The 13,904-nt window shown below is 48.2% G+C and overlaps 1 protein-coding gene across 2 annotated transcripts in view; it reads right to left on the reverse strand.

Annotated features, from left to right (window-relative positions):
* fat2 (FAT atypical cadherin 2) overlaps positions 1 to 13,904 on the reverse strand; it is a 56,474-nt gene that overhangs the window by 18,371 nt on the left and 24,199 nt on the right. For both annotated transcript variants that reach the window (XM_037459866.2, XM_037459864.2), the window contains exons 6-15: positions 13,065 to 13,272; positions 10,717 to 10,856; positions 10,379 to 10,441; positions 9,633 to 9,845; positions 9,008 to 9,218; positions 4,567 to 8,237; positions 4,027 to 4,420; positions 2,922 to 3,121; positions 1,901 to 2,054; positions 1,317 to 1,550 (exon numbers count right to left, since the gene is read on the reverse strand). In XM_037459866.2, coding sequence (XP_037315763.2) covers positions 1,317 to 1,550; positions 1,901 to 2,054; positions 2,922 to 3,121; positions 4,027 to 4,420; positions 4,567 to 8,237; positions 9,008 to 9,218; positions 9,633 to 9,845; positions 10,379 to 10,441; positions 10,717 to 10,856; positions 13,065 to 13,272 — 5,488 coding nt within the window. The remainder of the gene's footprint in view (positions 1 to 1,316; positions 1,551 to 1,900; positions 2,055 to 2,921; positions 3,122 to 4,026; positions 4,421 to 4,566; positions 8,238 to 9,007; positions 9,219 to 9,632; positions 9,846 to 10,378; positions 10,442 to 10,716; positions 10,857 to 13,064; positions 13,273 to 13,904) is intronic.

Below are 13,904 nucleotides of genomic sequence, written 5' to 3' on the forward strand. Positions count from 1 at the left end.
GTGTCCATCAGAATTGATTTTCTTGTGTGAACTGTGACTATTCCGGTGTGCGTGCACGTGTGTGTGTGTGTGTGTGTTTTCAGAACTGCGGTTGTTTTCAGATGAGGGAAAACTGTCGGTTTCAGTTAACTTTTATCAGACTTGGCTGTTTACATCAAGAGAAACCCAACGAACGATCAAAGCCGGCCCATGAATAAAACATTCCAACAGTGCAGTGGAAATTTGTATCAAACTGCATCAGCAAACTTCCGGCCCAGAGAGACAGGTTCAGATTTGTTCAGATCTAAAAAAAATTGAAGTGAAAAAAAAATTGTGTGCTGAAACACAAATTGAAGGACTGATATGGTAGTACTTATCAGGTAGTGCAGTAAGGTAGAAAACAAGAGAAAATGACAAAGTAGAAACAGAAAGGAACAAATGAACAAAACCGGGGAGTAAAAAAAGTGACTTGTGCTGTTTAGCAGTTACAGAACTAAACCAGGAGAAATGGGGAGTCTCATATTCTACCGCTCAAAAGGAGCATGCTTCCCCCCTCACTCCCCCGACGGCGCACTTCCTTGAACAATAAACCCCCCGATGACATCGCGGCATCCTCTAGCGTGGCTGGAGTCCACACTCCGACTGGGCTTTTGTGCACCCAAAATCTCCTACTGGTCAATAAACAGATTGCTGCGCCCGCGTGGTACGCACCTTGACCTTTGAGCCTTGTCACGTAAATCTCACGAGTCGGCGGTGAATACCTCTGACGAGCCGGTTTAAGGGACAGTCGGATGGAGACTCGCTCCATTTGAGTCAAGAAGCTAACATGTTTGTTTTTGCAGGTACTTGGCAGTGACAGCACATAAAACATGTTCATCCACTTGGCCTATCGAGTTGGCATGCTATCATTTGCTGATTAGTTCTCCACACAAACTGATTGGCAATGGTCGTGCAAATGGTATTTGGTACTAAACCAAAGCAGTTTTGACAAATCACCAAACAGAAGCTACGGAATTAAAAATTAGAGCGAGCGGTTAATGCGTGCAATCATTAAGGGGTTAAAGTCTGAGCAGCAGATAATTGGTAGCACAGCTGGGTGACACAGTGGAGAGGCATCGGGTGATTACGAAAGCAGAGCCTGCTGGGAAAGGCTTTTATTATGTTCAGAATTAATACACCGCACACACATAAAGGCGCGCCTTTTGTGTTTGGCTTTAGGAGAGTTAGGAGTCCCTGGTACTGGGACTTAAGAAAGGGGTTGAGTCTGCGTGTTCTAACCTGACAGAAAACGTTACAATGCCATCTGCGGCCTCTTAAAACTCGTTCACAGAACCCACCGGTGTCCGGGTCCTTAGCGTACACCACGACGACAGGGGTCCTCACGGTGGTGTTGTCGAACACGGTGACCTCGTAGTGGCTGGAGGAGAAGCGGGGCGGGTTGTCGTTCATGTCCTGAATGGTCAGCCGGATGTCGGCCTGACAAGACCGGCCGCCGCCATCCGTCGCCTTGGCAACCAGGTTGTACTCCACGTCCCTCTCCCGGTCCAACACGGCGAGAGTGAACAGGTGACCTGGGGAGTCAATAAATACAGGGTTTTTTTAAGCTCGAAGATGTTCAAATACCACCCAATTCTGGTTATTATTGCTGTCTTTATATCTACTGCATAATGTATATTTTCACATTATTCTTTAAATGTTTATATGGAGAATAAGCAGTGCAGTGCAATGTTTTCCTATCTTGGAAAAGATTCCTGGCAATGAAAAAGAAGAGAAAAAAAGTGAAAGAGAAAGACGTGATGACAGAAATCCCTCATCACCCCCACCCAAGAGATGACAAAGGAAATGTTCTTTGCACAGTGCTGATGGTATTACCAGCTCCAACACTTAAAGAGGGAAGCACTCGTGTCATGTGAGCCCGTACCTGTGCGCTGGTCCAGGTGGAACACGTCTGCGTTGTGGCCGTGGAGGGTGAAGGAGATCTGACCGTTGGCTCCCAGGTCCGGGTCCGAGGCCGACACCTTCAGCACGAACATGCCGGAGGGCGAGTTCTCCATCACCGCCTCTGTGTACACCAGCTGGGAAGGGAGGGTGATAAAAACAATCAAACCCTCCGCTAGCACACTGCACTTTTCTGCTGAAGTTGGGCAGGTAACCAAGAGTAGACCTTAAGAAACAGGTTCTATTGATTGAAATCAAATAGAATAGAAAAATCAACCACAATAAAAGATGCAATGCAGTATATTCCTAAAAATGTAAAGACCCTCTGAAACATGACTTTTAACCCCCAAAATGCAAAGCTGCAGGCGGGGAGAGCTACTTGGAAAATGAACTGCGATTTCTGCAGTTCACCATAATTTTACGATTCCCATAATTGTCCACAAATTACCAACGACAACAAAATTATCTAGGTTTAATGTCGTAAAGATTAGATCAACAAATATGATCTCAAACATGAAGTGATTAGACTAAAATAAAAGCTCATCAGGTCTTAAAATGGTGTAGAGCGGTTAAATAGAAATTTAAACAACTAAATTGTTGTGGTGTTAAAGTGTATGACGCTTGCTGTAAGAAATCGAAGGATAGCTTTCTGATGAATACTCTACTAACAACAACAGCTCATAGCTTGGGGCTTAAAAGAAAACCTCTGTTTACGCTTCCCAAAATCACAACAGGCCACATTTCTCACTCGGAGCGTGGAGGCTCCTCTCAGAACTGATATTGAATTTTTTTTTAAATATGAATGAAGAGGGTCTGAGTGCCGACGCTGCAGAATCGAGTGCACTGCGCCCAGTTCTGTTATGGATGGTGCGCCACACAATATACGAGAGCACATGAGGGGTTTATAGCTGGGGAGGAATCCTCTCCTCATTACTATATCCAGTATCAACTTACTGCAGGAAGGTAAACCTTTTTGCCACTCAGCAGGCGTATCGTCCCCTCACCTGGTCACACTGCGGGCTGTTGTCGTTGAGGTCGAGGACGTGGACCTCCACGACCGCCCGAGCCTCCGACCTCCCGTCGGTGGCCGTGACCTTGAGCGCGTATCGGACTCTGGTCTCTCGGTCCAGGGCTTCTTTGGAGATCAAACCCCACTTGCCCTCGTCCTCCTGGATGATGGCGAACTGGCCCAGCGGGTCTCCGTCTGCAGGACCAGATGGAGAGCCCAGCGTTACTCGTTGCTCTTTGTGGGGACCGATGTCATGTGAGCAGGATTCAGAGGTCATGGGTGATTTGTGTTGCTTTTGCACTCATTGTTGTGTCTCTCTGTTGCTCTGATAAATATCAATATGTTGAATTTACAGGTTTCCTGTTTCATTCAAACAGAAACTTTGATATCGGGTTCAGATGACATGTTTTTCCCAATGAAGAATTTCTGTGTTCTTGGTGAATTTCATTATTGGTCGGACTGATCCGCATACATTTTATTTAATTGTTTTCTTACAAGCTTCTATCCTTTGAGATGAAATCTGTCATCAGTTGGTGTGCTGCAGCAGTTAGGGAACCACCTGTGTAGGCTGACGGAGCTTCAACCCCCCCGGAAGGAAACTGTTTGAGTTCTTTAAAGCTGTGTGAAGGTCTGCACGTACAAACTACATGAACAACCTGCAGCAAAGCGAGGAAATGATCTGTGGAGTCACATTTTCTTAAGATCCCAAGCTCATTGAAAACACATATTTCTCCTCTGTTTGAATAATCCCTTCATTATTATCGCTTTTTTGTTTATTGTCAAAGCTAGAAAACCCCCTACAATTTATGTATAAACCCAAAGCACATGCTCTTCTGTTATGACAGCGGGCTGCTTAAGAATGATCCGGCTTTAGTCTGACGAAACATGAAAGGGATTTGCACTTTTTGTTTTAGCTGCAGGGTTTCGGTTGGTAATCCCGTCATGTCGGCTGTCCAACCTTCTCCTCTTTGTGATTAATCTGTGGCTGTATAATTTACTTTCATGACTCAGTTGTGGGCGAACAAATAAAAGATGAACACTCAAACTCAAACTCTCACACACACACACACACACACTAATGCCCCTTCGGACGTACGCACCTGTGATGTAACACGTCACCAGGCGGTTCTCCAGCGACACGTCGGCGTCCGTGGTCGTCATGGAGACGATCACCTGGCCGGGGCTGCTGTTCTCCACCACGGAGCCGCGGTACACGTCGTCAGAGAACTCGGGCGGGTTGTCGTTCTCGTCGGTCACCGTCACCTCCACCTGGACGCTGGAGGAGAGCGCCACGTCCCCGCCGTGGTCTGTGGCGACCACGTTGAACCGGTAGAACCTGGCGGCCTCGCAGTCTGTCTGCTGCACGGCGGTGATCCAGCCGCTGTCTCCGTCGATGGAGAAGACGGCGGTGGCGTCCGCGGCCGCCGCGGGCAGAGGCTCCAGGCTGTAGGTCACGCGGCCGTTGGTGTCCGTGTCCGGGTCGTTGGCGGTCACCTGTGGGTCAAAGCGAGCAGTTCTCTTTATCAAATGACCATTTTGGGGTTAAAACCCATGAATCCTCATTGCTAGTTTGGTGTCCCTGAGTTAGCTGATTGGATTTTTCACCTGGTTCCAGCAATACTAAGGTAAAACGTTCCCACCTGAATGACAGTGGTTCCGGCCGGCATGTTCTCAGCCAGGTAGGCCCTGTATGGGTTCGCCTCAAACATCGGCGGGTTGTCGTTCACATCTTGGACCTCAATGCTGACCGACACCAACGACGCAACGTCGGTCCCGTTGTGGCTCCCTTGGGCGATCACGTCGATCTGATACCATTTCGTCTTTTCGTGGTCGATGGGATTCTGCAAGAGCAGAGTTCCACTCTCTTTGTCCAAACCGAACACTCGGTCTTTGTTGCTTTCCACTGTGTTCCCGTTCACCAGGCTGTAAATGAGGGGCATGTCAGAGTCCGCCCTCACCGAGCCCACTTCTGTCCCAATGGGGATGTCCTCCGCGGCAGAGAAGGAGTAGAGGGGCTCCGAGAACTTCGGCAGAGGGACCTCAGGGGGAAGCACTCGGAGTTGGATGGGCACCGTGGAGTTGTAGAAAGGAAGGCCGCCGTCGCGAGCTTTGACCTGGAAGTTGAAGATCTTATTCTCCATGCCGACGAGGCTCTCTTTGACACTCACGACCCCGGTGAAAGGGTGGATCTCAATGACGTCCTCTGCCACCTCGTCGGCTTCATCCACTGTGTAGGTGACGTCGGCGTTTTTCCCATCGTCCGCATCATAAGCCAGGATTTGGATCACCGGGGAGCCAATATTTACGGTCGACTGAATGGAGACCTGGTACTGCAACGATTTGAACTGAGGAGCGTTGTCGTTCTCGTCCGTGAGAATAATCTTCACTGTGCAAAAGGCCACCCTCCCGCCGCCATCTTTAGCCATGACCTTGATGGCTATGACCCTCTGGGCCGGGTTCTCTCGGTCCAACGGTTGCGTTGTAACGATCTGCCCATCAAGGTCGATGGAAAATGTCTCATCCGCGAGTTTGTTTATGATGGTGTAGTCGACACTGCCGTAAGGCCCGTCGTCGGGGTCAATGGCGGCTAGCCGGATCACCCGAGTCCCCGACTCTGCGTTTTCAGCCAGCTCGGCTTCGTAGACGCTCTGCTTGAAGTGCGGACTGTGCCTGTTGCTGTTTATCATGTCAATATTCACCAGGGCCGTTTGCCGAAACACTCCGTCCGACACGGCCACAGTCAGGTTGTAGTAAGGATCCAGATTCCTCTTGCAGACATTGGAAAAGGAGAGGATCCCCGAAGACTCGTTGATGTTGAAGTAGCGGCCTTCGTTCCCTGAGAGGATTTTATACTTGAGGTGTTCCAGGTCCACGGAGTCCGGATCCGAGGCTTGGATCTTGATGACTACGTGGCCACACTTTGCCAATTCGTCCAGAGAGACGTCGTACTGGGAGCTCACAAAGTCTGGTGGGTTGTCGTTGACGTCGGTGACATTTATGAAGACTTGGGCTTCGCTACTGAGAGGAACGCTTCCATTGTCAGTGGCTTTAACTTTAAAATGAAAGTGTTTGGTGTTTTCATGGTCCAGCACTTGTTTTGTGACAATCAAGCCGCTGACCGGGTCTATCGCAAAGAAGTCTGTCTCGTTAGCCTCGGCTTTCACAATTTGGAAGGTTAGATCTTTATTTCTGCCAGAGTCCCGATCGGAGGCAAAGAGTTGTATCACGGATGTGTCGATTGGAAGACCCTCCTCAACGGTCACAGTGTACGTTAGCTTAGAGAAAACTGGCGCGTTGTCGTTCACGTCCTCCACTTCCACTTCGACGGAGGCCTCCGAGAAAGCTCCGGTCACAGAGTCGGTAGCGCGAACAGTCAGCGCGTGCGTGGTTTGGCTCTCGTAGTCGAGCGGGTCCGTGACAGTCAACGCACCGGTGTTGAAATCAATGTGAAAGTGCAAAGAAGCGTTTTCCTCTTCGAGGTTGTAGATGAGCCGATAGCGCTCCGGGTTCCTGGCCTGCACGTGTAAGATGGTGGTGAACGGGGGGACGCTTTCAGGGACTTTCAGCGGGTACAGAACGGTCTGGAAAACCGGGTTGGTTTGGTTCCTCACTTGAACGCTGAGCTGTGCCGCTGCGCTGTGGCCGGGCTCGCCGTCGTCTGTGGCGACGACCGTCAGCACGTACTTGCTAAGAGCTTCAAAGTCCAGAGGCCTGTTGAAGGACACGTCGCCGATGTCGGGATCTATCCTGAAGAGGTCGTAGTCCTCCTCCAGTGAGTACACGATGGCCCCGTTTTCTCCCAGATCTCCGTCGATGGCAGTTGCTTGATATAAGACGTCCCCTGGTTCAGAGCTCTCGGAAATCATCATTGAAAAAGGCAAGTTCAGAAACTGTGGAGCGTTGTCATTGACGTCATCGATGAAGACCTTGACCTGGGTGATTGCCGTCCTAGGCGGTGTCCTTGTGTCTTCTACCTTCACCAGGACGTCATAAACCACCCGTTCCTCTCGGTCAAAGGGGATACCTGTTGTTTCAAGAACCCCGGATGTCGGGCAGATTACGAACTTCCCCACCGGGTTCATTATAGAATATGTAAGAGGCTCATTTAAAAAACAACCCTTAGCCTTGATTACTGCCAAAGTTCTGACTGTCTTTAGGTTTTCAGAAACATTCGCTGAATATACTGTCTGCTCAAATCCAAGATCGCTCGCCGTGAGGTTCGTCACATTCACTTTGACGGTAGCCGAGTCTTTGTAGAGCCCGTCGGACGCTTTGACTACCAGCTCGTAAAAAGGCCGGAATTCTAACACATTGCTCACGGTGATGACTCCGGTGTCGGGATGAATTGAGAAGGCGTCGTTCAGATTCCCCTCGGCGATGCTGTACGCAACCGCCGAGTCTGGGTCGCGGGCGGCGACGCGCACCACCTCCGTGTCTCTGACGGCCGGGAAGATGATGGATGGCTCGTACGCGGGGGCGTCAAACTGTGGCGGGCAGTCATTCAGGTCCAGGACGCGAACAGTGACCGTGGCGGGCTCAGCCGCGTACAGCGGCGGCTCCCCGGAGTCCTTTACCTGCACGGTGAAGCGGTACTCGGCCTTGCCTTCGAAGTCAACGGGGGAGATTAAAGAGATGGTGCCCATGCTTGAGTCTACCCGGAAGACGTTGAGGGCATCCGGCTCGAGGATCTGGTACGCCAGCACGGAGTTAGAATCTTTGTCTGCGTCCGAGGCCTGGATGACCAGAGGGGTGTTTCTCTCCCCCATCACCATGCTGTTCACGTGAGCCGACTCGCTGACCTGCCCCAGGTACACCTGGCGCTGAAACGCCGGAGCGTTGTCATTCTCGTCGATCACGTAGATGTACACGACGGCCCTGGACGAGGCCCCGGCCGTGGTGGAGGCGGCGACTTTGAGCTTGTAGGAGGCACAGTTCTCAAAATCGAGGGGCTCCCGGGTCGAAATCACCCCAGTGAGCGGGTTGATGTGGAACGTTCCATTGAGGTTGCCACCCTCTATCCCATAATGCACGGCGGCGGCGGGGCTGGCGGCTGAGACGGTGACCACCGGCGTCCCACGGGTGCTCAGTTCACTGATCTCTGCGAGGTATTCATCGGAGGAGAAGACGGGAGGGGTGTGGTCAGAGACGCGGAGGAGGACGTGGACGGTGCAGAGGTCACTGCGCTGAGGGAAGCCCTGATCCGTGGCCTTCACCGTCAAGTGGAACCGGTTCTGAGGCTGAAGGTCCAAAGGTTTGACCACGTGGATGGAGCCCAGCTGCGGGTCAATGGAGAAGACGTGGTCGATGTTCCCTGCAGGGAGAAAAAGGGGAAATTTGCGTTAGAGAAATGAGCTACTCAGAAACAAATGCTGATCAATCTTCAATTATTTCTATCCTTGTGCGCCATGTTTTATGTGAAATGTGAAACGTTGCTGCTTCTTTCTTTTGACCTTATATGAGGACTCTACTTTACCTTTATTTCATCACCTTGCATTAACAAGTGTGTCCATTTTTCAAAATATTTTACAGGTCACGCATTTATTCCTTCCTAAAATGTGGTTTTCTCAAAAAGATACAGCAGAATAAACTGATTATATATCAATGCAATAAAAAAATCAGATACTGGTTTGTGATGAATTCTCTCAGCTTAGCTTTCAAAAAAGTTTTTTCGGTTCTGCTGGAGTGAGGAGAATACTTTCCTCTTCCAAAGTACCCATTTTATATCGACTAGCGAAACTGCACCGGAATCAGTTAAAGCGAAGGCATCATTACATTACATGTCATTTAGCTGACTTTTATCCAAAGCGACTTACAATAAGTGCATTTCCACATAGAGATACAAACTCAGAAGAACAAGTAACAAGAAAGTACAATTTTCATCAAATAAGCAGTTTCAAAACATGTTATAGAAATGTACCATTATAAGTACAATTTCAGTGCTACGATTTGTTAGTGCTACGGTTTGTTAGTGCTTTAGTCAAGGTAGAGTCTAAACAGGTGTGTCTTGTGTTTTCGGTTTTCATCGTCGCTGTGACCTTAAACCCTTGAATATTTGTCCTTTTTCTATCTTTAAAAGCTCACCGGAGTTGAGGGAGTAGCTGATGTCGGCGTTGCTGCCCATGTCCTTGTCGAGGGCCTTGACCCGGACCACCTCAGAGCCTATCGGGGCCGAGGTGGAGATGCTGGCCTCGTAGCGGGGGCTGAGGAAGGCCGGCGAGTGGTCGTTACAGTCCTCAACGTGAACCAACACCTTCACAAAGTTCCTCTTCACCGGGATCTCCTGGTCACGCACCTGAAGAGGAGCAAAGAAGATGTTACGATGGTGAGAGACTTCTGAGGCTGCTGCGGAAACATCTTTAAGAAAATGTTTTTAATATATGACCCAGGATGGCTTACCGAGACGTAAAATTCAAATGCAACATATATATAAAAAAAATAAAAATTGAAACACATTTAAACGCATTGTTCAGAGACATTTACCAGGCATGGATTTTAACTAGAAATGTGAATTCTTAAGCATTAATAAAATGTTTGCTCTTCAGATTCGTGGTTTTATCTGCTGTTCTCAAAGAGCAAAACAAACATGCAGAGAACTTTAAGCTGCAACTTCCTTCATCAAGTGTCCCTAGTTGGAACAATGTCATATGACTTGAGAACACATCACAGACACCCTCACGAGATTCCACTGAGATAGCTGAGTCGTTACCATGACAATGAGCGTGTGAACGGAGATCGTCTCATAGTCGAGCTCTTCCGTCAGGACCAGTACTCCGCTCTTGGGGTCCAGGTGGAAGAGCTTGGTGCTGAGTGGGTGGAGGCCGCTGTGGATGGAGAACACCAGCTTGCTGTTGATGTCAGCGTCCTGCGCGCTGATCTGCAGGATGTCCTTCCACGGGGACGTGTCCTCGGGAACCCTCACCTTTAAGCGCACAGGGAGGCACGCGGGAAGGGGGGTGTTGTTAGAGTTGAAAGGGAAAGAATAAAAATTGGCTTGGAAACAGAATACCTTGAGTTTTATAGCACCAGTTTTCAGGCAGAGCAGCAGAAAAGATTTTAAAACGTTCTGTCAAAGCAACAATTTGAGAGGTGTTGATGACTGTGATTATGAAAAGAAGGGCAGCCTTGTACCAGCAAGTTGGACCGCCTCATAAATACAGTAAAGCATTCCCGCAGAAGTTGATGATAATCCTTTAAACTTCGAAAAGCTTCAGTGTTATTACCACGTCAAAATTAGTGAAGCTCTGCCGGCATACTACATAATACCTACTTAATGCATAATGTGATAAACCATCCCTTCAGGACTTTTATTCTTGTGATTACAGTGGGCTGCTTTCTGCACCTGGTTGCATCTGTGACACGCCCAGAATAATCGGTAAAGAATGTCCTCCAGGGCAGGGTACGTCTCCTGCCAGCTCTGATCATCAAATGGAAACCAACCGGATGGGCTCTCACCTGGTAGAGCGGCTTCAGGAAGACGGGGCGATGCTCGTTCATGTCCAGCACTCGGATGTAGGCCTGCCGTTTGGAGGTGGAACACAGGTTCAATTCAATTAAACATTAAAGCGAGGACAAAATCCGTTGTTTACTTTTCTAAAGATGCGAAAAACTACAAAAAGACTCATATTCAAATTAGTTTGATTTCTTTGAATTCTGTTTATTTTCTACAATTAAATTTTTTACTCCTACAAAAAAAAGGGAAAATCAGACCATTCTTCACTTTCTCCTTTCCTTCCTTGGAGCTTACCTTTTCTACTTTTTACAAACGCGAGGCATGTTTTTACATTCCTCACCTGTGTGGTGGCGCTGTGGTTGCCATCGGTGACCCGCACCGTCACGTTGTAGTTGGAGCGCCGAGCGGCGTCGAGCCGGCGGGCGATGGAGATGGTCCCCGTGTTCCTCTGGATGTCAAAGTCCTTTTCTTCATCGCCACCTGAGGGAGAGAGCGAGAGAGACGGTTTATTCCGTCCTCGGAGTCCGGCTGTCACATCGGACCTTATGGATGCCGCGTCACTTTTGGCGGGAACAATACAGCTCGGCATCGTCCTCCAGGCTGATGGAATCAGCTGAAGATGATGCCGCTGACAAGCCCGTCTCACCGTTTGTGTCCTCTTTGCCTCTCCATCTCTTTTTTCCTCTCCTCCTACCTCCTTGCTTCCTGCGCCCTCATGACTTCATCCCTTCCCTCAGCAGGTTGCCCGGTAACCAGATGGTGTTTATGAAGACGTGCAACGAGCGGAGGACACACATTTTCTACATGTTGGTGTGACATCTATTTTAATCTAAATTATGCATTTATGTGAAGCACAGAAACATTTCTCCCATTCTTTACCTTTCCTTACTCGGCACTCAAATATAAACCAAATTTTGGACGACCCAATTATCCGTCCGTTCCGGCATAATGAACAAGCTGAAAATGTGCATTTGGCCACCAAGGCCTTTGTGGAAAAAAAAGAAGATTGAATCGGACGCAACAATAATCGGCGCCATCCATCATCTCAACACAAGATGGAAGGTGTACTGTGAAGACCCTCATCTCCCGGTCACGCCACGCCAAAAATAGGTTTTACTCACGACACTGGAAGATAAAAACAAAGTATCCTCCACGACACAGTCTATCAATCCATTCATCTTGTGGGTGTTCATCTGGTCAGGAGCAACAAGAAAAGCAGGTAGGCCCCCCCCAGTTATCACTCTTATGAGGCGTCACATTGAACCTTACGCGGGTAACTGAAGGTCAACGTGGAGTCGATATAATTTCTTTCACACGTTTCCTGGCTTTTTCGGGGAGAATAAACACTCAAACGCTTTGCACTTTTCTCTTCTAGCTGCGCCGCCCCTTAATTAGCCTTTTAGGTTTAACGGCTTTGGGGCAAGTTGGAACGGTCGTGCTGTGTGGTTGAGACAGAGGGTGACGGTCGGGAATCAATAGATTCTCTTTCTCTCTCTTCACTCTGGCCGTGCAGAGCAGTTAAACAAGTTAAATATTTCTCTGAACAGCAATCCGACCGCTTTATGAGAGCCACGGATTTTCCTCCTCATTGTGTCTACTTCTCCCGTCACCCCCCCCCCCCCCCCCCGCCTTCCTGCGTCAGACCTGCAGGTGGCGATGCTCCACCCGAACCACATCGCACCAAGCTGGGACCTGCTTCAGCACGCGGATCAGTCCAGCAAAGCCGAAGGGGCAGCAAATATCCAGCCAAAAACAAAAAGTATGATATAAATGTATGGAAAAAGCAGCAACTGTGGATCTGAACTTGTTCACTCAACTGATTAAATTATATGCATTTTTTTGCAGGATTTCTTTGCTGTGAATAGTTATCACATTGGTGGCAGATGCTTTTCTCTGAAAATGACTTGGCCTCTCAGCCCTTTTATTAAAGTACGTTGGCTCTTGTCGCCATAGATTAATCAGTATGACAAATCAATATATAGTAAATGCATTAGACTTCTTTCCATTGATGAAACTTGGCACAGCGAAGTGAACAGGAGGAACTCTGTTCTTTCTCTGCTGGTGACTCGTTGCTCTAAAGGCAACGATGCACCAGCGTGTCCGGAGTCCCGGGGGGATGATTTTAATTTCAGCCCAAAATATTGTCACGCCTTTTCATAAAGACCTTGATGTGACGGTCCTCCTCAGAGGGGTCCGGGTCTGATAGGAGGAGGAGGAGGAGGAGGAAGAGAAGGAGGAGGAAGAGAAGGAGGAGGAATGGCCAGCTCGTCCCTCCTTTGGGGATCTGGCAGGTGATGAGAGGAGAAACGGGCTGACACAAGACCTTTTTTTCCATCCCCTCCTCCTTTTTGCACTCTATTCAGCTCATGAGCTTCTGTGGATGTTTTATTGATCAATGTAAAATAATTAGAACGGCATCAACAAGCAAAAGATAAATGTTTGATGACTGAACCAGGTCTATAACAAATCCTGTGAAAGCTTAATCCTTCTGTGTAAATGTAACTCTTGATGGAGCTTTTCTTTTAACGAATGCTGACTTTTTCTCATAAAAGGTCACATTTAGATCAATGTAACCTCTAAACAGATATTAATAAGGAACCTGTTTTGCAATATGGTGAATGTCAGATATCATTTATTAACTTAATCAAGCTCCTGTGTGTGTGTGTGTGTTCACTCGCCCCACCTCACCTATGATATCAAACCACCTCTGCCGGTGCGTCTCCGTCATGATGATGCCCACCATGTGAGTGACAGGCTCCGTTTCCATGACGGCGAATGTGAAGGGGGGCTCGTCGAACGTGATGGGCTCGGCAGAGGGCGGCGGGGGGGCGATCCACTCGATATCCAGTCGGGCCTTTGATGAGCGCGGCGGGCTGCCCTGGTCAGTGGCTTTAATCTGGAAGTCAAGAAAAGGACATTTAAAAGAGTGAAAATATGAAATAAGAACATGTGAGCGGACACCACAGACACATCTTCACCTCAATGTCCTAAGAGTTTACTCTTGATGAGGGCCATTGATATATGAATAGTCAGTTTAAAGTCTGCTCTGCATAAGCTGGTTTTTAGATGTTACTACACACGATTAGGGCTGTAAATTGATTTTTTTAAATAACTGAATAATCGTACTTTTTGAAATGTATTAATCCTGATTAATGGTAATTAATAAATTTTCGTTATGTTGTTTTTAATAAATGTTTGTTTTTCTTCTAAAGACTAAATCTTAAGTAAGTTAAGTAATCACTTAACAGAACCTGTATTTTAGACACGGTTGTTTATTGTTAATGTTGTTTTAAAGACACATTGGATCATCTTGGAGGCTTGTTGAACCAGCAACTCTTCCAGCTAGCTTAGCCTAGCAGCTAGCTTAGCATAGAGGTGCTTTAAGTGGTCCGTGTTGCCACTCACCACTCTTCTGTTTGACACGTGGAGGAATTCCTCTGCACAGTTCTCCGTTGTATGTCGCGCCGCTGTGTGTTTTACTTCCAATGCAAAAAGCCTTTTCCATCTTGAGCTAACGTCTTGCCTTCT

Source organism: Pungitius pungitius, chromosome 2, assembly GCF_949316345.1.
Source record: "Pungitius pungitius chromosome 2, fPunPun2.1, whole genome shotgun sequence".
Lineage (NCBI taxonomy): Eukaryota > Metazoa > Chordata > Actinopteri > Perciformes > Gasterosteidae > Pungitius > Pungitius pungitius.